Source organism: Ciconia boyciana, chromosome 10 (assembly GCF_034638445.1).
Source record: "Ciconia boyciana chromosome 10, ASM3463844v1, whole genome shotgun sequence".
Classification (NCBI taxonomy): Eukaryota; Metazoa; Chordata; class Aves; order Ciconiiformes; family Ciconiidae; genus Ciconia; species Ciconia boyciana.
This window is the reverse complement of record NC_132943.1, coordinates 11,720,819-11,743,788: the sequence shown is the minus strand read 5'-3', so window position 1 is coordinate 11,743,788 and position 22,970 is coordinate 11,720,819. Positions and strand designations below refer to the sequence as shown.

The following is a 22,970-nucleotide window of genomic DNA, read 5'->3' as shown; positions in this document are numbered from 1 at the left end:
GCGTCATTTGTAAAGCACCAAACTAGTCATTGCTCCTGATAACGACACTGTAGATGTGGCATGCAAGGAAAAATGTGACTTTATACATGACTAATCCGACAGTCTGTAGGCGACGCAGCGAGAGAGGGTATTTATAGAGAGCTGATGGCATCTCTCCCCACACCTGGATGTGGGTCAGCACCTAAGGTGAGATGAGGGCACGTCTGAGGATGAGCAGTAGGTGACTCAGACCCTGAAGACCACCTACGGGAGCCACCGATTTCCCACCTGGGAAGCATTTTGGTGGGTGGACATGTGTCGGCCATGCCCCAGGTACCCACCAGAGCCTTCCTCAAGTTCCTCTGTGAAGTTTCAACCGCTCGCCTTCGACTTAGTCCACGCAGCTACAACGTGTTTCCCACCCGCGATTCCCATCCCACTGAAGCGCTTGCCTGTGCCATGACGGACCGGGCAAGGTTAAAAGTGCTTGGGAGAGGGATGCGGGGGCGGGTTGCACTTTCGCAGCTCTGGGTGATGCCGGGATGCTCGGCAACCCTCGGTCGCGGTGCGGCGGAGAGTGCGCGGGGTCCCACGCCGCGCGGGTCACCCGCGCGGCGTGGGACCCCGCGCACTCTCCGCCGCACCGCGACCGCTGCCGGGACCAAATCCCATCCCCATCCCCATCCCCACGGCGGAGCGGGCCACTCACCCGGGCTGCCGGCGTGTCCCGCGGCGGGAGGCGAGCAAGGGCGGCCGAGACGGCTTCGGGACGGAGAAGAAGAAGAAGGAGGAGGAGGAGGAGGAGGAGGAAGACGCCGTGGGGAAGCGAGGGGCAACGACCCGGCCGGCGGGACCAGCCCCAGCCCCAGCAGCAGCAGCAGCAGCAGCAGCAGGGTGCAGGCTGCCGGCATGGCGCTGGGGGTGGAAGGGGGTGGGGGTGGGGGGGTGGTTGCTCACATGCCCGCAGCGGGGCAATGAATAACCACGTAAATAGCGATTTTTAATTAATGCTCGGTGCCCCCCCCCGGGGCGGTGCAGAGGGCAGCCGCCCCGGCCTTAAAAGTGCGGGGTGCCCATAGCGGAGGGGTGAAGGGGGGGGGCCCGGCTAGCAGCGGCAGCAGCCTGCGGCCAAGTGCCGGCGTCCCAAAGTAAAAGGGCAGGCGGCGGAGGCTCCTCCTCGAGCCTGACATCACCCCGCCGCGGCTCGGCTCGGCTCGGCACGGCACGGCCCGGCTCCGCACGGCCCCCCCGGCCCGGCCCGGCCCGGCCCGGCCCGGCCGCCAGCGGCCGCCCCCTCCCGCCCAGCGGGCCGCCCGCTCCCTCCCCCGGCTGCGCGCATCACCATTATTATTAATAATAATCATAATTTTTAAAACGATTTGTACTTCATTTTTCCTGATGCCTCTCCCGGCCGCGCCGGGCGAGCAGGAAACCCCCTTGGCCACCACCCCCGGCCGCAAACCGCCCAGGAGGTGCCCTGCTGCCGCAGCCTTGTCGCTACCGCGCGTCAGTGCGGACAGCGCGCAAGTCCCGCGCCCCGCGCAGCGGCCCCCGGCGGGGTGCGGCGGCCCCGATCCGGCAGTGCCGCCCCCCGCCGCCGGCAGTGCCGCCCCCCGCCGCCGGCAGTGCCGGCCCGCCTCGCCCCGCCGCCCGAAGGCGTTCTGCGCTGCAGGGCAGCGCTGCCCCGCTCTCCCTGGCCAGGCCCCGGGCGCGGCGGAGGGCAGGGCAGCGGGCCCGGGGCAGCGGGCCCAGGGCTGCCGGCCGCACACGGGCGTCCCGCAGCCGCCTCGCCCGGCCCGGCCCGGCCCGGGCCCCGCACATGGCCGCGGGGAAGCGGGCTGGGTTACGCTCCCGCGCTACTGTTTGAGCTGCGGAGGAACAAAGCCAGCCATCGATCGATCGATCGAGTCCAGTATCATGTCTCTGGCTGCGACCAATACGGCTTCTGAAGCGGACGAAAACCTGGCCGGTTGTGCGCTGCTCTGCAAGACGGAAAAGTTTTTTTCCAGATGAGTGTGGTGAGCATTAGAGAGCCCCAGACTTAATTCCCATCGAGATCAAGTCCTTGCCCAGTAACTGCAAATCTTTTATTGGTTACAAAGCTAACCCGCTCTCTTTTAAATGCCAGCAGCAGCGTTTGAGGCTGCAGCTTCTTGCGGGGTGAATTTCCCAGGTTGGGCTGTACGGGAGGCAAAGGATTTCCCTTTATTGTTCTGAAATTCCCTTTCATAACTTCATGCTCCCTGTTCTGCGAGAGAGCACGCCACGGAGCAGCAGGTCGGGCTTCGCCGAGGCTGCTGGCATCCTGATGTGCCGGGTTTAGCGTCCCCGCTGCGCTCTCCCTCCCCAGGGTACACGAACCCGTCCTGGGCAGCCTCTCCCTTCTGCAGCGCTCCTGGGCCCTTTGCTTTTGCCGCGAGCTGTTTCAGAGCCAGGCTTAATTTCCACAAGCCACGCAGAATCCGATCTTTCAAAGGGGGGTGACAAGTGACAATACACCACATCCAGATAGCTGCAGCCTCGGACAAAACCTGGATCTGGTCCACGGCCCCCCAACTCCCTGTTTCTCCCTTTACCAAAAGCAGAAGTTGACGGCCGATAAGCACAAACTTTCCTGAAAGCCTCTTTCCACCCAAAAGGTGGCACTGATGAGCCCACACCAGCATGGTGACGTCCTTGGCTTTACCCAGACACAGGACTTGGTCTCCCCTGCTCCTACGCTTTTCTCAACGTGCAGGTGCTTTCTGCACCTTCCCACGCAGCTTTGCAATGAAGCACACTTGGAAATCTTCACTCTGATGCTTGCATAATCATAGATGAAACCACTGGAAACGGCAGCCCTTTGAGGCACCCCTCTATCAACCCATTCTCTAGTCTATTCCCTACAACTTTTGGCGTCTCCTTGCTTCAAATTTGCTTAAACTCAAAGAACGAGTCAAGCTAGTGTCAGTTTGGGAAGTACTACACGTTAGGAAATGGAGCAGAAACAAATCACGACGACACTTTAAGTAAACATCCCAGTCCTGGCAAAGGGGGACTGGGGGATCATGCAGCTACCACCAAGGTGCATGATCCACACGGGACATCTTTAGGCTCCTTCAGCCTATGTCAATGTACCTGCACGTTCTTTATGGAATCAGTTGTGTAAAAAAAAGCTTCTTAATTGACAAGATAGAGATACCAATACGCAGCTAGGTAACGTGCTATCATGGGATTGAGTTAAAGCTCAGGTGAAAAGCCGTGAAGTATTTTGATACTTTGGGAGGTGGCACAGGGAGCGTAGAGTAGCAGCTCAAATACTTGGGGATATCTTTATACATTAAATGCAGGACTCCACATTACTGATTCCTAAGATAGTAAGTAATATCAGTAATAATTATGATTCTTCAGAAAGTTTTGTTAGTCCCTGGAACGAAAATCTTGCCAACAAGCAAATCTGGCACTTTCCTACATCCTTTAACTATGTGATACAGGTGAGGCAGCAGAGGCAGAGAAACCTCTCCGAGGTCAACGATATGCCGTCAGGGCTGTGTGGGGCAAATCAAAGCCAAACCCGGCGCTGACATGAAACGGATGTTCTCGTGTCCGCTCACTCTCAAGCTTGAGGGCCCTAACACCGAGCCTAGAGCTCTCATCCCTTTCCCCCCACATTTCCCAAGAGACTTCCCCAGCATCTAAGCCATGTTGCAGCTCCCTGCTCTTACTGCATCCTCCCAAGCTGTAAATCCACCCAGCAGGAAGCATGGTATCAAATGCTTTTCCAAAAAAATCTCAATAAATTCTGCCTACTGTTTTACTCAACAGGCGCATCGAGAGCAATAGCAGAAGCAGGCAAATGCAAAACGAGCGTTGCTGAAAGAACAACCAGTGTCCGTATCGGATGGCTCCATCTCCCTCTGCCCCTGCGGTGCATTCATAGCATGACCCATGGAGCTGTGAGCAGCGAAGACCTGGATTAACCCCCTCTGGGAGGAGGCAGCTAATGCCCCCTCCCAAATTGCCATTAAGCCTGCCCCAGCTGCCATAACACTGCATTTCTGAACCAAATGGGGCATTTGTGACCTTGAGGGGAGTGACCACGAGCGGGGTGACCACGAGGACCGTATGCCCGTATGCCCAGCCAGCACCAGGAAATGCTGGCCGAAGGGCCCTGCGCTGCCCTTGAACCAGCCGCATCCCAGCAGAGCTTAATATAGGTGGGAGAACACACTGCCGGGCCGGCCAGCGCGGCCGGGGATTGCCCCTTGCAGCCTCCAACGCACATGGCAGCGGTGAGGCTGCTGCCTTCACTGGCCCCAGCTGGGGCAAAAGCCCCGCGGTGTGAACCCGAGCGTATAAACCAGTATTTACCATCAGAAAATAATCTCTCTCCTCTCTCCATCTTGGTTCCAGTCATGAGCAGCACATTATTCACAAGCACCTGGAAAGGAAACACCAATATTCAGGCAGTTTCAGACTTCCCAAATGCAATCTCTTCCCTGCCCCACATGCTTAATTTGCCAACGTTTAGTGGCTGTAAATTTAAAGCTACTGTGTTTTCCTGCCATGTTATTTTATTCCTACCTTCACCACTTCGTAAGGAATATCCCTGCACCAAAGAAGTCAATTTATGACTGATATCTTTGAGCTCCAGCTCCAACAGCCACATGAAAACATGGAGAAAAAAAATCTCACTTTTTTTTTTTTTAAATTAAAAAAATTGATTTTTTTTTTTATCCATTGGCACTGCAGAGGGTAGTGTGGCGGGGATGCCACCCCTGCCACCCACGTACCATGTTAGGCACCCTCCTGGGAGGCTGGGGAAGAAGCATGGGTGGTGGCAGGAGGATGCGCTGCAGCAGGATGAAGGTGGCTGTGTGAAGCACGAGTGCTCAGTGAAGGCCACCGGCACTTGGCTTTTCTCCGCGTGGTCCTGGAGTTGTTTATCCCCGTGGCACGACTGCACGCTCCGCTGCTGCATCCTGCTAATAATGGTTACAGGGCAGCTCTGGGCTGAGGGCTGCTCCCCTCCCTCCTTCAGAGCACAAAACTAATAGGAGATTTAAATGCATGAAATGGTGCCTGAGGATTCAGCTGGACCAGGCAAACCCTGATGTAAAATAATGCCATGGCATCCTCCTGAAAGAGGCTGTGACCTCAAACGTCTCCCCAAATTATGTATAAAATGCATTTAGTGCTTCCACCTGAAAGCAACCAGCACGTTCAATACATGAAGGAGCTAAAAACAAACAAAAAAACCAGCAACACAGGAAGCCTTAAAACATAACTATATAGAACATGATTGCTACCATACATTGATTAACTGAATCCCACCAATCACCTTGTTTCGGGGGAGGAAAACCATAGTTTGTTTTTATTTCACCTTGATTGCCACTTTCCAGTCTAAGGGGCTGGAAACACACGACCGAATTTGCCCAGTTCTGCATTTTTTCAGTCTGAAATCACCAAAAACCCCTGGGGTCTCTACCGAAGAGGCATCTTTGTAGCACTTCGTCAGGATTACATTGACTGGTCCCTTCTCTCCGGTTCTATAGGAGCCTTTCGCAGCCCCAGCCAATGTCATGAAACTCCTGCAGCTCCCTTGAAACTCAGCCCAGATCTGTCCAAAACTTGGATCAGGCTCATAAACCTCAGACAAGTTTTAAGCTGATGATGAATTAAGGTACAACGTGAATATTTTCTACTCCTGGAATTTGTTATTAAAAGTCCTGAGTTTCTGAAGTGAACAGATAGTTCCTAACTGAGTAATTAATTACCTTCCCCATCTCCTCTCGATGCCGTAAGCCGTCCATTAATGGATCCCAATCATCCAAAAGGCACTTAGTACCTGACCATTTTTCTTGAAATTTTGGGGGCGGTGGTATTTTATTGATTTAGTTTTACAAGAACTGCTTGCCTTGTACCTCCCTTGGAAGCTGCTTGTTCCAGATACTTGACATTTGGAGGTCAGGATGGATACGGGTCTTATGATCTCTTCTCATCCCTCACAGAAAAATGCACAACAAATTAAAATGACGTTACATTTTGAATCTTGTCACTGGAAATAAATCCCATATTTTCTGGGGAAAAACAAAAAAATAAGCCATTTAAATCTTGCTGGGAAGAAGCAATTCTAAATTTCTGATTTATTTCTTTTAGGACCCCTTTCAGCAAGCTCTGGTTTGGAGCACATCAAGAAAAACCCAGCCATTTTGGAGCCGAGCAAAACACTGCACAGCAGTGCCCTTAAAATCCCAAACCAAGCCCTTGCCTAAGTTTGCGGGCAACATTTGAATCCGATGAAGTTACAGGTGCGCTCCTTGACCGCTGCGTTTCTGGGAGCGCGCCCGTGTTTCCACTCGCTTTCGCACGAGGGGGCAAATCCCAGGTATCAGGGGGCACAGGCTGGGGGGAACATGCATGAAAGACACAAGAGAAAAGCCACGAGGGGCGGAAGGTGGAAAGGGAAGGAGCCTCTCTTGTGCCGTACGGGCTTTAAAGCTATTTATTTCTAGCCTGCAGTTTGCTGCTAGAGCCTCTCGTCCATAGCTTTTAAGGCTGTTAGCACTGAGGTCTCACCTCGTCTCAGGTTTAAGTGATGCTACACCAGATCTGGGTCTCAGCAACACACCACTGCGGAGCCAGGAATATAAGCAAGTCCATTATATACCTCTTTTATATGGAGTTACCAAATGTATAGGTTGTCTACACAATTTTCTCTCTTTTATCCCAGTAACTGCCTTTTCTAAAATTCACCAGGCAAAGGCAATAATTCAAATAACCTCGGTTTCCCACTAACCTAAATGTTAATCCTGTGATTCAGCAAATCTCTTCCAACCTTGCAGGTGTAAGTATGATGCAGTTTAAGAAGCTCTGCCTGTCTGAACCAGAGGTGCATGGGTGAGAGCATGCCAGCTCACGGGGCACCGGGAGCCCCCTGTGCCTAAATTCAGCCACGCACAGAAGCAGCATTTCATATTTTGTCATCATTCTTTGCTACTTCAACACTGTGGTCATGCCTATCTGCTATGAACAAGTGACCATAGCAGGTGCATGGTTTTTTTGGCCACCGTACACAACAAAGACCATCCAAGGCAACTCAAAGATGATCAAGAGAGAGCCTAGAGGGCAGAAAAAAAGGCAGATTTGAGCTAAGCTATGGATTTAAGGAGCTTGGTTGTCCCTGTGCAGACTCCTAACAGGACACACAGGCAGATCCAGGTGGGTGATGACAATTTATACCAACAGAGGAGCTGTCTCTTAATGCCAATATCACAATAAAACTTCACTTTTCTCCTGCCCATTCTTAGTCTTGACTATTTGTGCTGCAAGTTTTTTGAGGCAGAAGATTCTGATTTCCAGACCCGTTTAGTGCTGTGGGATCACTGACGCAGCATGAGCTTCCAGGCACTACTGCAAGGCAAGTAATAAAATATTTATCCTCCACTGCCTTCTGTGCTTGTATGTTCTGCAAAAGAAGCCATCAAAACTAGAGCCACCAATTTATGGCTGGAGTCTTCAAAAGGAAACAAAACCGAGCTTTTACATCCACATCTCTCTTGAAAACAAATGTTTCCACACCCTGACCCATTGCAAAACATTCTCATTTCTCAAATAATAATAATAAAAAAGTAAAATTTCCAGCTGAAAAGAAAATAATTATAGATGCTAACAAAGCTTACATGCCTTAGAAGATAGGACGGCCTTTTCATAATGACGTGAACCAAGCTGCAACCTACACAGGACACATGATGCTCAGAGCTGGGTCCCAAACCCACCTTCAGGGAAGCTGAATATTCATGAAAGCCGCAGCATCTGGAGTCACAGCCTGGCTCCCGGGGGGGATGAAAGCAGCACATTCCCACTCACTGTGGCAATCCCCACCTGCATTTCTTCCCTTCAACAACCACTAAACGTGAAGCTGATAAATTCCTACCCCTAATTTCACCCATTTTTTTAGAGTGCTACAGAAGCTACAGATATTTTTGAGACAACACACCAATCTTTGGCAATGCAACTGCTCTTTCTTTCTCGTTGGAAAAGCTTCCTTGATGTGCAAAGCCCTGCGTACGTGTACGGCCTGAACTCATCGAGTCTCCAGCGCTATCAAGCCTGTGGGGTTATCGGTGCTAAAGCAAGGCTTCCCTCCACTCTTACCATACCAGAGCTAACGCTCCAGGAAAGATCAGCACGTCCCTTTTAAAGCATTAAACAGGAAAGTTGCTCTACTCATAACCTGTAACAGCAGCGAGGAAACCAGCCCTATGCGATGCGTTCCTCCCTTGCAGATACGGGGGAGGAAAGGACCCGGTGCCCATATTTACTGGGTGGCAGAGGGAGCTGGTTCCTGCTGTGCTGGTGGTGCCAGTGGAGCAGGTGGCAGAGTTTCTCCAGCAGCAGAACACGGAGCCCAAAGACCAGAAACCCCCCGAACGACAACCTCTGCAGAGCATCTCCTCCGCTGCCAGGTCCCGATAGCAGCTATTGCCATCCGGCGCTGATGCCAGCCCTGCCGCTGCCCTCTTCCAGAAATTGTGAAGCATGACCCATCCCTGCACCCCAGAGCCCTCCGGACATCCTCTCACCGAGCCCCTGCACAGCACAGTGCCTTCCTCCAGCAGCTGGCGGAGGCTTTGCCAGCAGGCAAACTCAACACAAATTGTTCCAGAGGACATTTGAATGCGAAGGGCTGCTGGGGCTAAAGGGGCAGGATGGTCGAGGAAGGGGAAGGGGACAGCTGCTGCAGACTTAGTCGGCTGAAAGCAAAGCTGTGGGGCACCTTCCCAATACTGCTAGACCAAGGGAGAAGCTGCTTGTACTTCTGGCCCATCACATCTCAGTTTTGGGGATGGGCAGGGACTGCGGTGTCAGAGAGGCAAACACTCTCCACCACCGAGTCAGCTTCAGCCAGCGCAGCTCCTCGGCAAGGTACACGGTCAAGGGACCTTTCCCAACCTCCCTCTCTGGATCTCCTGATTGCTGCCTTATTTTAAGAAGGGAACAAAATTGTTTAGGAGATAACAAAGAAGTTAACCCAGGAATTTCTGCCCATTAATCACTTCATGCAGTGCTCTGGGGTTGTCTTTTGTTCAAGCTACAGAGAAATGTGGGGCTGGGCAATCCTCATCTTGGGAGGGAAGACACCCTGCAACATTTTGATGCAACAGGACTTTATGAAATACAAGATTTTACAATAATGGCATTATGGTTGCATATCAAACTGTAACAGGGGATAACACAGCACCATGCGGCTTGCCAGCGGTGGATCGGCACCAAGGAGTGTTTGGAGTTTGCACAACAGCAGTAGCTGCCAAGGTCAAGGATGCTATGAGCACAGGAAGAGCTCTCTGGAGCCGCTGGTCCCAGGGAACCCCGGGGAAGCTTCGGCATGGAGCCACATCCCCACAACAGATCCAGACTCTTTGGAAACCAAAGGTGAAAGGCAATGGAAGGAAGGAACCCTGGAAAGAGAGTTTCCAACACAGAACAACTGACTTGAGGTGGCTCAGAGGTGGCCCCACAAGCATAACTTCCCTCTTGCTTCTATTGAGATAAGTAAGGTTAAAAACACTTAGTAAAAGACCTGCGACCGTGAAAAATTAATATGCTTTCTGCAGTGCACCAGGATCACTCTCTTCTTCATCTCAGCAGAAAGCTTCCTTTGCTTCCCTCTGTAAGAAAACTGGAAGAGCCAAAGCTGCAGCTGGCCAGACCACGAGATGGGATGGAGGGTCCCCCCATGGCTGGTAACACCGGGGCACCAAGTGCTGGCAAGCTGAACGACCCCGGTGCTCAAAGGCATCGAGCGCACCCACAGCAAGCACAGAGGGGAGTTGCTGGTGTCTCAAGCTTTTATTGCACAGAAGGAGAAATAAATAATCTAAAGGCTGAAATGCTTAGAGATTAAAGGAAGTGAAAGGCAGTGATTTCCCCCTCCTTTTAGTATCAGAACTGATTGGTCATGCTGGGGCTTGCCTCAACCCAGAGCCCTCCCCTGCACCTCCCTGGGTCTCTGCCAGGACCGCTGCCTGCAGGCAGGACAGCGCTCAGCCAGGGGTTTTCCCCTGGGGAGCAGAAGTTATGGTGACAGGGGCGTCCGTGCAAGACCTCACGCCACCCCACAGCCACTGCCCACCACCCCTAAGGTCTGCACGGGGAATCCTGCAGCATCCCTGGCTGACCCTCCCACATCCCAAATCATGGCCGTGGGAGAAACGGCTCCTTGTGGGAGCTCACTGTGGGATGGGCTTTAAGCAAAATAAGATGAGGCTAAACATGTTTTGTTAAGACACTTCTGAATGATCTGTCCCTTCAGCCAGGAGATGCTCTATTTGGACCCAGCTATGTTGTCAGGTCCCAGGTGTCACGTCAGAAGGGATGTGGGAAATCACTACGAACAACTTCTAAGACATCATTTCACAGTTTTACAGTAGAGGTCATTATACTGCATTACTGCATTTAAATGTGCGATTCCAGCTGTGAACATATTTCATAATCTTCTTGCACTTGCCACTGATCCTGGCCTATTGTCTAATGCCTTAAAGTACTTCCTAAGACCTTGGTAATTGAAATGCTGAGGTAGAAAATTACTGTATTACAAGCAGACAAATTCATGCTGAGAGGAGAAGTGAATTGACCTGGAAGGTCGCATCCATCCGCGGCACAGCTGGGAGCGGGGCGCTGGCTGCTGCCGCCGAGGTCACCGCTCCCAGGCACAAAGCGTCCCTAGTCACCCAGAAGACATTTGAAATGGGGTCTTGTAAGCTTTTATAGCAGCAACGGTCTTTAGAGCTCAATAGCGCTTATAATTGAATTCTTTAAAAGGATTATATTGTCCTCAGTAACTCATCGCTTCCCTGGACTGGCCCTTTCATTTGCATTTTTGCCCCCCATTTTGTATAAGGTTTGAAACCCAGCAATGTTGTAGTTTGCATAAACAAACAAACCTCGAATATATAAATAACTCTTCACATCCTTTTCGTATATATTCAAGTATTTCACAAGGCACCATGGCAGCCATTAGCATTTCTAAATGCTTTTTGAAGTGACGGCTTGATCTTTTTTGTGTCCTTTACTGGAACTGATTCCCAAACTCCTCTCTGCTGATAAGCGAGGACTGGTGATAGCGGTCCCGCGAGGCGAAGTCTGCGTTCTCCTCGGTGAGCTGCGTGGTCTCCATGCCAACTGTTGCAAAGGACGGCGTCACCACGATCTGCTCCTTGGGAGATGGCCTTCTCCTGCAAACAGAGTAGCAGAGGCGCCCGCATCACCCCGTGTTTGCCATCCATTAGCAGCCGTGCTCTCAGCTGCGCAAACAAGGCAGGGCGCTTCGAGAAGAGCCTAAATCCTTCTTGGCGCCCTTGGGAGGCATAGAGCTAATCTGAAAACATTTTTCTTAGAAGGAGCACAAAAAATATACTCCCTTCCCCCAGCAAACACTGGAAAATATACATTTTCTTAACAAACCAGTTTCCTTTTTGGATGTTGGCTATGGCAAACACGTTCCACACTGTGCAGCAGAAGAAGGAGCATGAACCATTTCTAATGAAAAATACCCTTCTTATGGTGTCCTAAGCTTTAGTATACAATTATTTTTGTAACTCTTTTACATGAAAGAGGAGATTTTCCTGCATTCTCTTTATCCCAGAGGCTGATTTTAAGAAAACCTTATTGCACATCTGCAAATCAAAACTGTAAGAGCTTATAGCACCGATTCAGACCTCGTTGAGCACCTAAGAGCCTTAGAGGTGTCAAGGATCCTTGGTTGCCTCCAACTTTCTTGCAGTCTAATGGGATTTTTTTCCTTTACCTCCAATTCATTAAAATATCTTGCCTGGATTTCAAGAAAACAGAGCTTAGGAAAAACCTGTACATTACTTCAATGCAATTTCTTGCAGCGTAGCAAAGGTGGGCTTCAAAATGACCCACCCGACCCCCAAGCAGAGCCGAAATTGTCTTTGTGCCAGCATGAGCAGGAGCCCTGGCATTAGGATAAGGCGACCAAGCTGGCTGGCTGACCCAGAGATTGCACTCTTTCAGGAGAGAGAAATAGGATCAGTTTCTGCCTTGGGCACTCGCCAGCTCCCCACTCAGCCCTCCTCGGCAGGGTCTTTGCTCATCGATTGCACTGATCGAAGCACTAAGGACTGTGCTGGTCTGGTAACCCGCAGGATAAAATCCCCCTGTGACAACAGCACCTCTACCCACAAGAAGCAGGGCTGCCCCTCTGGGAGGGATAGTTTCTCCTTTCCGCACATGCTAACTCTCCATGAAGCCTCGCATCTCAACCAGCCTCCTGTGGGAAACCTCTGACCACGGGATGGAGACAGGGCTGAGATGCACCGAGGGACAACTGGGAGGAAAATCCTGCTCTATAATCATCGCTGTACCGAGCTAAAATGACCTGCCATGAATCTGCCCGGACGCTGAGGTGGATCCGGACAGGCAAGTGTCCAGGATACGAAGCAGTGGGGTCTGACTCACTGTGCCATGAGTAATTCTGGCAGTGCTTCAGCATGGCCCCACGTGCCCTGTTCCCATCCTCACCTCCTCACCCTTGGCTTGGGCTCATGTCACCAGTCCGGCAGACGTTGTGAAAAGGGGTGGGGAACAACCCCTTACTCCAAATGAGATATGCAGAAAACATAGTGCACACCCTCTGCACCCCCTCGCTCCTCCTCTTCTGGGTAGTCTGTCTAACCTGGGCTCTCATCCCCTAACGCTTAGACGAGCGTGCAGCTTTACACAACTGCCGCGAGAGGCAGCAGTAGCTGCGTGGACAAAGCTATTCATGGCAAGAGGTGCAGTCCCATAGGCAGAGACATCCACTGGTCTGGTAGAGAGAGGGATGATGTGATGTGATGTGATGTGATGTGATGTGATGTGATGTGATGTGATGTGATGTGATGTGATGTGGGAGAACGGACTTGTCTGTTCTCGGCAATGCCACACACCTGCCGTGGGGACCTAAGAGAGGTCCCATCACCCCCAGCTTCTCTCCCAAGCCACCTCTGCTACCAAAGGTATGTGGCCATGTTATAGGGGCTGTGGGCAGAGGCAGGAGCTGGCAAGACAGGCACGGGTGTGTGCCAATGTGCTTAAATGCCTGGACTTTCATTTGTTTTAAAGAAGCTACCGAATTTGCAGACATAATGCACGGCAGCTCGTGTTGTGCAGTCCTTACTACAGTGTTCACCCACCACAACAGAAAAGCAACCCAACAGATTGAGGACCTCAAAATCCCACTGCATTGTACAGCAGCAGAGATGGTCACTACGCTCTGTGGGAAACCCAAATGTGAGGGAATTAATAATTAATAGGATCAAAACAGATTAACAAAACTAGTTAATAACCAACCAAACAAAACCCTTAAGGACTTCTGGGAAGGAAAACCCCAAGACAACGCTACCGCAGTCCCATGCAGACTCAATACTGAATGGTTCCTTCACTGAAGACCTTGTTTATTGTATATGCCCTGTAGCCACTGCGGCTTCCTCCCACATTTCCTCTCTGAAATTCGAGCACAGCTGCCACGTGTGCCTGTTCCACCATTACCATAGTCATTCGCTTTCAATGGATGGTGGGTGGAAGAGATGGTGTCTCCTGTTCCTCATTTCCTACCAGATTTTCCAGTTCAACCTGAGCCACCAAGGTTGAGCACAGACCTCTGGGGTAAGATAAAGCTTCAGGAATGAAGATATGGTTAGCAGCTGACGTGTCCACGCATGAGGCAGAGGAGACTCCAGCTCTCCCACTTATGCGGTCAGCTATACACCAGGCTAATGGGAGCAAACAGTTATTTTTACTGTTAAGAATAACTTTGAGTATGCAAGAAGGGACTGCTTAAGGTAATGAGCGAGTCAACTCTGCCACCCCTCTCTGTGCACATTAGTGGGTCACGGGAACAACAAGCACCGCTTCGGTCACTGCCAAGTGACTGGCACCAACCTGCACGAGGTGATCAAAACCGACTTAATCCAGCCGCAGAAACTGAAATTCGCTGCTGCTCCTACAGAGAAAAGGCACGAGAAGTCAGTACGGTGCTAATTCTCTCATAATAGCATTATGCCACTGAATTTTTGCATAAATCTCAAACCAACATGCTTGTTATTAGCCTTCAGTACACAAAGATTTGTCAATGGTGAGAACACTCCTGCAGTCTCACCACACGCTGCAGCTTTTAAACGACTGTCAAGAAAGTTAACCCAAATTTCCCACAGAGAACAGCTATCCTTTCCCAGACTGACAGCTTGCGAAAACCCCAGTAAAGCAGCGAGCAAAGCACAGACACCCGCTGCAGTACCTTCTCCTCCCTGGACTGCAAAGCTCATTCCCACTGCAGGGATGGGGAGACGGGAGGAGCCATTCAACCGACCTCAACCAGCGTGGCTGCGGTCTCACCAGGCATTCCCTCCCGTCTGACCCCATGGAGAGCTGGCTTAGCCTATTACACCAACACCTGTTTTCTTCTGATTTCTCTGTAGAGCTAGTTTCCTGCGCTGGCTCACTGCAGGGGCGGGGAACTGCGGAGCTGGCAGCAGGAGAAGTTTGTGGTGAGGGACAGGGAGGAGCACAGAGACCTGGCAGTGCCTGCTGGATTTGGCTTAGGCTGTTGGGGAGAAAGAGAGAGGAGAAGGGACGTGTTGAAATCCCAGAGCACTTCTGCTCCCAAGATCTTAATCTAGTCTTTAATCCAGAGCATCTCTCAAGCCAGTGTCTCCCAACCTTTCTAGACAGAAGGGTCGTTCAGTCTTTTGGAGAACAAACTCATGGATCATTGGATGCCATGTGGCTGCACAATAACGTTCACTCACAGCCAAACAAAAATCAGGCTGAATTTTGAGTGTTCATTTCTAACTTCTTCTTTGCCGTGGGTTGTTTTACTGTATGCATGGGAATGCAAGTGCAAAGGAAACCAAGAAAGAAATGTGTAATTACGCTGTCATTCCTCAGAACACCTTCCAAAATCCTCTACACATGGACTGAGGAATTCTTTTTAAAGTCATTTTTGGTAAATATTTCAAAAGCAGATAACAGAGATATAACATAGTGAATATACAAAGGCAAAGAAAACTCCAAAGCCTGAAAACCTTGTTTGTGTTTTGTTTAATATACGTTTAATATATAAAAAACTTTGTTAAAATTTAGATATAGTTCAAAAGATGCAAATTAGCAAGTACTATCCACAGTCTCAGCTCTTTTCTACTATCCCATCCAGATAAATAGAAAAGAAATCAATCAGAGTAGGAAGAGAAGCATCGGTGAGCGATGTTTTGATCATTACCGAGTGACAACTATTTTTTGGTTTCTCATCGTTTGGGTTTCTGAAATCTAGTACCTATTTACCTAGTGTCTAATCATCTTTCACCTAAATAAACCCGGGTAGCTATTTCTGCATTGCTTAGAAGACACGAACTCAGGTTCTTTTGACTTTTCTCATCTTGGACAAAAAATTGCACGTACACACGTGTAGGTACTTATGCGTGCATGCACCTACGTATGTATTTATGCATAAATACGTGAGTACACGCACACTGCATGCATATCACCCTCTCCCTTCAGAGACACAATGCACACCCCTCCTGTGGCCATGCCAAGGAGCTGTAGGCTCTCATGAGCTGCTTTCTGAATGTGCTTCACTGTTTAATTTTGAACTTGTTCAAGCTGATCACATGCGCAGACCTTTCTAATGCTCTCTGCATTAAGAGTATTTTCCCAGATTATGTTCCCAACATATTCAACCTCTTTAGTTCTGGAATCAAAAGGCTCTCTTGTTCTGCAGTTATGAATGCTGAGATTTAATGAGATACTCATCATAATTCCCATTTTCATTAAAATTTTCTCAGGTGGGTTTAGATTGATTAATTAAGTTTATTAAAATGTATTTACAGCAGATTTTTCTCATTGGTGTGATACATTTACAATCTGCTATCCCTGTTAAGTCTTAGTATTAGTATCTGGTTTTGCCATTTAAAGTACAATATATTGAAGGAATAAGCACAACGTTCAAGCTATCAAACTCATGCTAGTTGCAGTTAGAATCCAATATAAAATTAAAGAGCCAGAGAGAAAATTTATTAAAACTAGCAATGAAACAAAACCTCATCATTCACTGTGTCACCTGCATATTAAACACAAGAGTCTCGATTCCTAATTAAGTTAAATTAAAGCTTAATGAATTTTTAAGCAGATTTAATAATACAGAAAAAAAATACTCACCAAGGGGGAGTCCCGGGCTCACTTGGCCGATGTAGAAATACAGAATAACTGCTGCACCCAGGCTGACAAGGGTGTAGATCCACTGAATGACAAACATTATGATGAGGGACACGATCACCTGTCAGGAAGACAAGGTTTGGGGTTACCCCAGAGTCCGTAAGATAACACGTTGATGACAAGCTGACAGTCCTTTTTCTGCAAAGCCCAGCGGCTGCGTTGACCTCCTTGCAGTGCCCGGGAAGGACTACTCACCTTCAGACACAGCCTCACACCAGCTCAACAACTTGTTCTTCAGCCTTGCAAGATGAGCATGCTTTGCAACTCCAATGAAAACTCTTTAATAACTGAGGCAGTGCTGGAGCTTTAAAGTTGTTATGAGAGCACCAATAACTGTTCTTTTTTTGGGGGGGGAGTTTGCCAGAAATTCTGCATCTTGGCTTTAAATTCCTGGAAAAACAGTGCTTCGATGGCATCTCCGCACCTGCAGCTTTCTCAGGAGTACTTTACAAGAGATGTGCACAGTCAGGACCCAGGATGCAGCCACTTGGCATTACCCCAACGAGCGCTTCCTTTTAGGTGTCTCCCTCCTGATGATGCCCCAGGATGGGGATGCAACAGAGGCTCTCCTTGCCCAAGACCTGCTGCACAACCCAGGTCCTGCCCGTGGGAGGATCGATGCCAGTCACAACCACGTGGGTGGATGGATGCTCTTGGGCATCAGTGGCTGAGGACGGTGGTGCAGCAGGACCCCTGGGGAACCACGTCATCTCCTGCCTGCAAAACACTCCATGGTGCATGGCTTTTGGCCACACACAGAGCATTTCCACCCAGTGTTATCTGAAAAGATTTGGGTATGGCATGGCTGAAGTTTCTTGGTAATGAGGTTCCCATGTTATAGGGAGCCTCGTTTGGTCTCACTGTTAAAAGGAGGGACAGCACAAGTTTACAGTGTCATCTTCAGCAGCATGGAGGTAGCTTTCAGTGAGCTACCTTGAGTCCTAGAGGCAGCGTGGACCTCAGGTCTCTGCCTGGGCTACTCCAAGAGGAATATCCAGAGGCTCACCAGCTCAGGAGGTAGATTTGGCTCAAGGGGCATATGAATGGGGGCAGGGGTAGCATCTCTGTGGATCAGGGTAGGAGCAGCAAGGGGCAGCATGCAAAGAAAGAGCAAAATGAGTCCAGACTGACACGATCAGTGAAGCTCGAAGAGAGAGGGCAGACGGGAAAGGAGCCAGGATGAATAAATGCATCTGATTTTTGCTTCTGTGATTTTATTTTGCATTGTTGATCCTTTCTCAGCTCTGCTGCAACCTCCTCCCAAGTCTGACTATTGACAGGAAACCAAATCTGCTTTAATGAACACGTCAGTCATCATAAGCAAATTCCCCCGTGAAGGCAGGGAGCTGACCGCTCTGCAATGATGTGCCCTTGGGAGCCACGTTAGTTACCGAGCCCCGAGACAGGATCAGGGTGCAACCTCCTAAAGAAGTAATTGCAGAGAGGAGCCTCCACATCCATCCCACCCTGGCACTGCCATCCAGCAGGACCCCTTGCCAGGAGCTGGCTGCTGGCAGCAGCAGCAGCAAATTTGAAAAGTAGGTATCAAACTCCATCTGAGGATTAAACTAAAAGGGTTTGGTGTGTTGTTCGAGTGGGTTTGTCACATTTTACACACAGCTATGAAATCCCCGTCATGTAGCAAAGCCATATGGGTCATTCATTATGCATATCTGACGCTTTCCCAGTCATCTGCCCATTAATCCATCTTCCCAAGATGAATTTAAATGACCTAAACTCCTCAGTGGCTTGAGACAGAAGCTATTGAAAAGTTATTTATTCTTTAAAGTAACGTGCTAGAGGAATGCTCCACTTTCCTCCCTCAAAAGGGGGAATTTCACATCTGGGCTGCTGTTATCAGGAGGTCAGCACTAATGAAACCTCACCCCGGGCTTGCAGAAACTGGCTCATAACGAAAAGCAACACAGCTTTGAAGCTGTTGTCTCTCTCCATCCCAGGGCAAGAAAAATCAGGCTGGCACACAGTGAAAAGAGGAACACTGATTTTTTCCCAGCCAGCCATGCATCTCTAAAGTCCTAAGATGCCAGAATTTGTATCTGTATTTGTATTTTTTAATGAATATGCCATCTGTCTTTCTCTGAATTTGAACTGCTGGATGCATAGTACCTTGAGTACTTAATTCAGGTGATCTGGGATACTAGAATCAAAAGCCATTTTAAAGTACTGGAGTGTATTTACACTGCAGTAAGTGATGAACTTCCTTCTGTTTTCTACAATCACAAACTTGTGCTCAAAATAAAAGAAAATTACTTACACCAGCAAGGGAGACCCAGTGATTGCAGAATTTGGAATAGAAGGATTCTGCTTTTTGCTGAATTCCCAGCTCTGGATTTTGTTGCTTTATAGATGATTCTACAGAAAAAAAAGAAATTAAAAAAAAAAAGAAGAGACATTAGAAAGGAGATATGTTGTGGTTTTTTTCTCCTACTTTACCAGATTCCAGAAGACCAAAGCAGAAATTCTAGCTGACAGCTGGGTATGGCAGAGTTAAACCAAAACCTCTAAAATTAAAAAAGAAAAATAGTGCAAGAAAAAAAAAAAGTTGCCAACTCTGGCACTGAGTTCATTTGAAGGCCACATCTGCCTATCTCTTCCTCAGTTTCCCTATTTGTGAAAAAAGAGAAATAATACTTTTCTCCCTCAGAGGGGTTTATGAAGCTTTATTGACTAACGCTGATAAAACACTCCAGCACTGAGATGACAGACTCCAAGCAAGCAGGCGGTATCAAATACCCACATCGCCAACAAAACAAATTCAGACTCTTAGCTGTGGATGTTGAATTACAGGCTCCACCTGTGGCATGGGGACCACTGCATTTTGACAGCCTGAGTTTTAGACTCGCACGGCTCCACCCCTCCTACCCTGCACCAGGATGAAGTAAACCCCAAGATACACTCAAAACCTTTTTAGGGCACAGCGTTAAGTGTGCACGTGTAGAATAATGAGTATATAGTAAACAACCCTACACTAAATATAGTCCTGCCTGCTTTCCTGTGATTAATCTTCCATAGGAAATTGCATTGGAACTTCTCCTGTAATGCATTGCGATGAACTCTACCCTCACCTGGAATAAATGATATTATTGCTATGAATCACCAAATGACAGCCCCATATAAAGCTAGTTTCACGCCTGCCTTCAGGAAAGCACCGGAAGGACCAAGGTTATAAACTATTCCCCCGTGAGCACGGAGATGTTCATCTCCTACAGCCCTTACCTTCTCCCCTCTGGCCAGGGAGTGCCGGCACTTCGCTGCAGAGCTGCTCCCCCCGCTCCAGCAGCCTGGGTGTCTGCTGGGCATCCGCAGCCGGTGATGGGCATGGACCCACGTCACGCTGACAGCCCTGCTCAGCCAGGTCCTGCCGGCTCTCCTTGTGGAGTTCCACAGTCTCATCCCAGCCATGCTGAGCTGGGGGAGCATCGTGATGGAGGTCCAGGAGAAAGCTGTCTTGTAACGTCTGCTTGGCTGGCTTCTTTGCCTTCTTTTGTTTGACCTTTTGGGTTACATTCTCGGCTCCTCCTTTTTTGCAAGTACTTGGCTCACTAAGAAATGGTTTAAAAAGTTGGTCCATGTCTTTTGTGAATTCCAGCAAGGTGCCGTTTGATCTGCTTTGAATTACTCCATCTGCTGCATGGCTGGAGGGCTTGTTGAAAATTAAAGGCTGGGAAGAGTGAGCAGGTCTAGCATTTTCCATCTGGGTCTCATGAGGTTTCTGCTGAACGTTGTAGCTCAAGGAGACTGAGAAATAGGAATAGTCTACAGCAATATACGTCAACATGAAGTTGATGGTGACTATGGGAGCAAGAACGTTCACTTGCCCAGTGAAGATGAAAGCCATGGTGATGAGACTTGTTAAGCAAATTGCAGCCACTGGAGTCTTGTTGGGTCCTTTCTAGTTCATAAATAAAACAAACTTACATTTAAATTAATAACCATGAACCTCGCCTTGAGGATTCCCCACTTGCTCAGCTGCCATGGGTGGCTACCTGGGCGGTCTGCAGTACCCTTAGTCATGAAATACATGCATGCATGTGCAAGCAGAGGCCCACCTGCTTAATAAATTAAAGAACAGGCTGGAAGCCAAAAGCTGCTGAGCTCCCACCTCACCTCTGAGCCTTACTCAAGCTTTGTCTTTGGAAAATTCATCCACTCTCACTCCGTATCTCTGTGATAAAACAATGTAATTAAAGCAGCAATCAACTTTCAGAGATATTTGTGGGGCTTATGGGAAGTCTGGCAATAAAACATGTTAATTAGAGTTAACTGTTCGTCTCTAATTTCTCTACAGGACTCCGCATCGCTGCCTACCCAAAAGGCTCCTGCACGCTCTTGTTGGAAAGGCTTTGACTGCCAGACGCAGTCAAGGAAGCTCTGCCTGCGTGGAGCAGTGCCACCTTCACATCAGCAGCTTCTGGCCCTGCCCTGACACGAGGCTGAGCTAAACCCATGGTCTGCTGAGCCTCTGCACTTGGGGCTTCCCTCCTTTCATCCACCCAAGCTGCATCTGTCCAGAGAGGTTAGGCAGCCGAGGGCGCTGGGCGGCAGGAGTCATCCCCCAGCGATGCCGGGCATGCGTCAGGAAGGCCGGCAGCCAGGAGAAACACCGCCTGCTCTTCTCCTTCGGGGTGGGGTGAAGGCAGGGAGAGGAGGATAAAAAGAGAGACAAAGCAAAGGGCATCGGGGATGGAAAGACTTGAGCCATCAGCTCATGAACTTTAATCCCAGGTCTAACGTGCCCTTCCTTGGACCAGGCACTGTCTTGCCATTTAGGTACCCGAGAAGCCTGTGCAGGCTGCATAAAGACCTCACTGGAAAATATCTTACAAGATACCTTACAAAATATCTTAGGTTTTCACTTACTTCATGTGCTTCTTTAATAAACACACAGCTCAAATGGAAACTACTTCTATTTCCTCTACTCTTATTTATTAATAGAAAAGGGGACCAGTTCTGGACCTTACGCCTTTTCACAATGAAACAGAAATATGTCTTGGGGACAAAGAAACAAGGTACTCAGAGAGCATCTTGGGTATCAGAAAGATGTACTGAGATGGGGAAGAGATGGGACGATCTCAGGATGCCTCTGGCTTGGGCTTAACTCTACAGAAAACACTCGTGTCCTTCCCATCAGCTGGGGTTATGGTGACTTCAACCACGGAAAAGAAGAACTGCTGTGGAACAGATTGGCAAGGACAAACTAAATTGATTAACCTCCATAAACCAAATCTAGACAATTTTCAAGGTGGCAGAGAGAAGGAAGGGGAAAAGTGATCTGCCTTTGATTTCTCACCTCTTTTTGAGCCCTTCCCATCATGGCACTCTGCCCAGACAGAGTTCAGAGCAGAAAATTTGACAGAAAGACAGAAAACTATCAGAGAAGAGAGGGAATCAACTTTGCAGTCAACTTTGCTAAATCACTGAGGATTTCACAAGGATTGCCAAGCACGGAACAGCCTGTTCTGGGATCACCTGACAACTGCCTTCAGGAGCTGGAAGTTTTTGCTGTCATTATTGTTCCTGCTTCTTCTATAATGATTATTATTTTTATTATTGCTATTATTATTACTTTAATTTTAGAAAATTACTTTGAGGAACATAAAAGAAAGGATAGAAAATTATTATACTTATAAAACATTTAAGTATTTTAAAACATTAATAAATACCAACATTGTAAAATATTTTTCTGTATTGACAAGCTGCTCTGAAGGAGCAAAACATGGTAAGGTTTTTCCAGCCACTCTGTACAGGCAGTTAGGTACTGCAGGTTATTGAGAGTGATGGAATTATGTTCTCCCTGTTTAGAAGAAGGGAAAACTACAAAAAATAGTTTGCTCTGAATGTATAGCCCAAGACTACAGAGTCCTTAGTGACTGGTGCTTTGACTGATCTCAGCAGAACAACTCATGTGAATGAGGATTATTTGTGAGGGAAAGGAAAAAGCCTCTTGTCATATTCAAAGCAAGGCTTTGTTTCAAAGCATATCTAAAGCTTAGCAGCCCCCTAACTTAACCTTTCAAATCTATTCTTCGTTTTTATTTTATAAATAAAGGCACCTTATCGTACAAAGCAGTGTCCTCTTCTCCAGTGCACACAGACTGCATCCACAGCACCACAACTAGTCACGTACTCAGCTATGAGGTTACCAAAGAGGACAGGAACAACTCAAAGAAAATGTGCAGGAAAGAAGAAGAAAAAAAAAGAAAAGAAGATAAAGAGGCAGTTACCATCCATTTCACCAAATGCCTGGACAAAAGCTTCAGGCGCCTGCCCGGGACAGGAGGGCAGAGAAGAGCTAGGTACCTCCCTCGGTCATGATTAGGATCAGCACCAGCGTAGATAAGGCGTTTGCAAAAAACACCCCGCAGGCAAAGTTATATCATAAGCGGCTGTTTTACCGGGGACATCTTGAAGAAGCGGGTGCGAGGGAGGGAGGGGACCGAGGGCAGCCCAGGAAGGGCTGTCTGTGTGCGGGCAGGAGCAGGACAGACAGCCCCAGGGCAGGGGTGCAGGGGCGGGTGAGCGAGATGCTGGGGCGAAGCAGGGCTGCTCCTGCGGTGCCGAGCCCCATGGGAGGGCTCGGGGCAGAGGTGGTGCAGCACAGGGGACAGGCAGGGAAAGGACCGCAGGCAGCTGGGCTCTTGGTTTTTTAATAAAACCACCTATTTCCTGGCTTTTCTACCTATGCATAGGGTACCAGACCCTGAGCCTTCGCCTCC

The 22,970-nt window shown here is 49.0% G+C and overlaps 2 protein-coding genes across 9 annotated transcripts in view; both read right to left on the bottom strand.

Moving 5' to 3' along the window:
* LOC140657583 (uncharacterized) overlaps positions 1-5,777 on the bottom strand; it is a 60,338-nt gene extending 54,561 nt beyond the window's left edge. For 2 of the 3 annotated variants that reach the window (XM_072874823.1, XM_072874824.1), the window contains exon 1: positions 689-1,225. In XM_072874823.1, coding sequence (XP_072730924.1) covers positions 689-890 — 202 coding nt within the window. In that variant the 5' untranslated portion in view covers positions 891-1,225. Of the gene's footprint in view, positions 1-688; positions 1,226-4,329; positions 4,400-5,735 lie in introns of those variants that run through there. The other variant, XM_072874825.1, reaches the window with a different exon arrangement.
* Positions 5,778-9,177: 3,400 nt separating this feature from the next.
* SLC12A8 (solute carrier family 12 member 8) overlaps positions 9,178-22,970 on the bottom strand; it is a 59,249-nt gene continuing 45,456 nt past the window's right edge. For 5 of the 6 annotated variants that reach the window (XM_072874748.1, XM_072874750.1, XM_072874747.1 and 2 more), the window contains 5 exons: positions 19,471-20,146; positions 18,509-18,606; positions 16,177-16,294; positions 13,906-13,966; positions 9,178-11,195 (listed from right to left, as the gene is read on the bottom strand). In XM_072874748.1, coding sequence (XP_072730849.1) covers positions 11,030-11,195; positions 13,906-13,966; positions 16,177-16,294; positions 18,509-18,606; positions 19,471-20,146 — 1,119 coding nt within the window. In that variant the 3' untranslated portion in view covers positions 9,178-11,029. Of the gene's footprint in view, positions 11,196-13,905; positions 13,967-14,293; positions 14,567-16,176; positions 16,295-18,508; positions 18,607-19,470; positions 20,147-22,970 lie in introns of those variants that run through there. The other variant, XM_072874749.1, reaches the window with a different exon arrangement.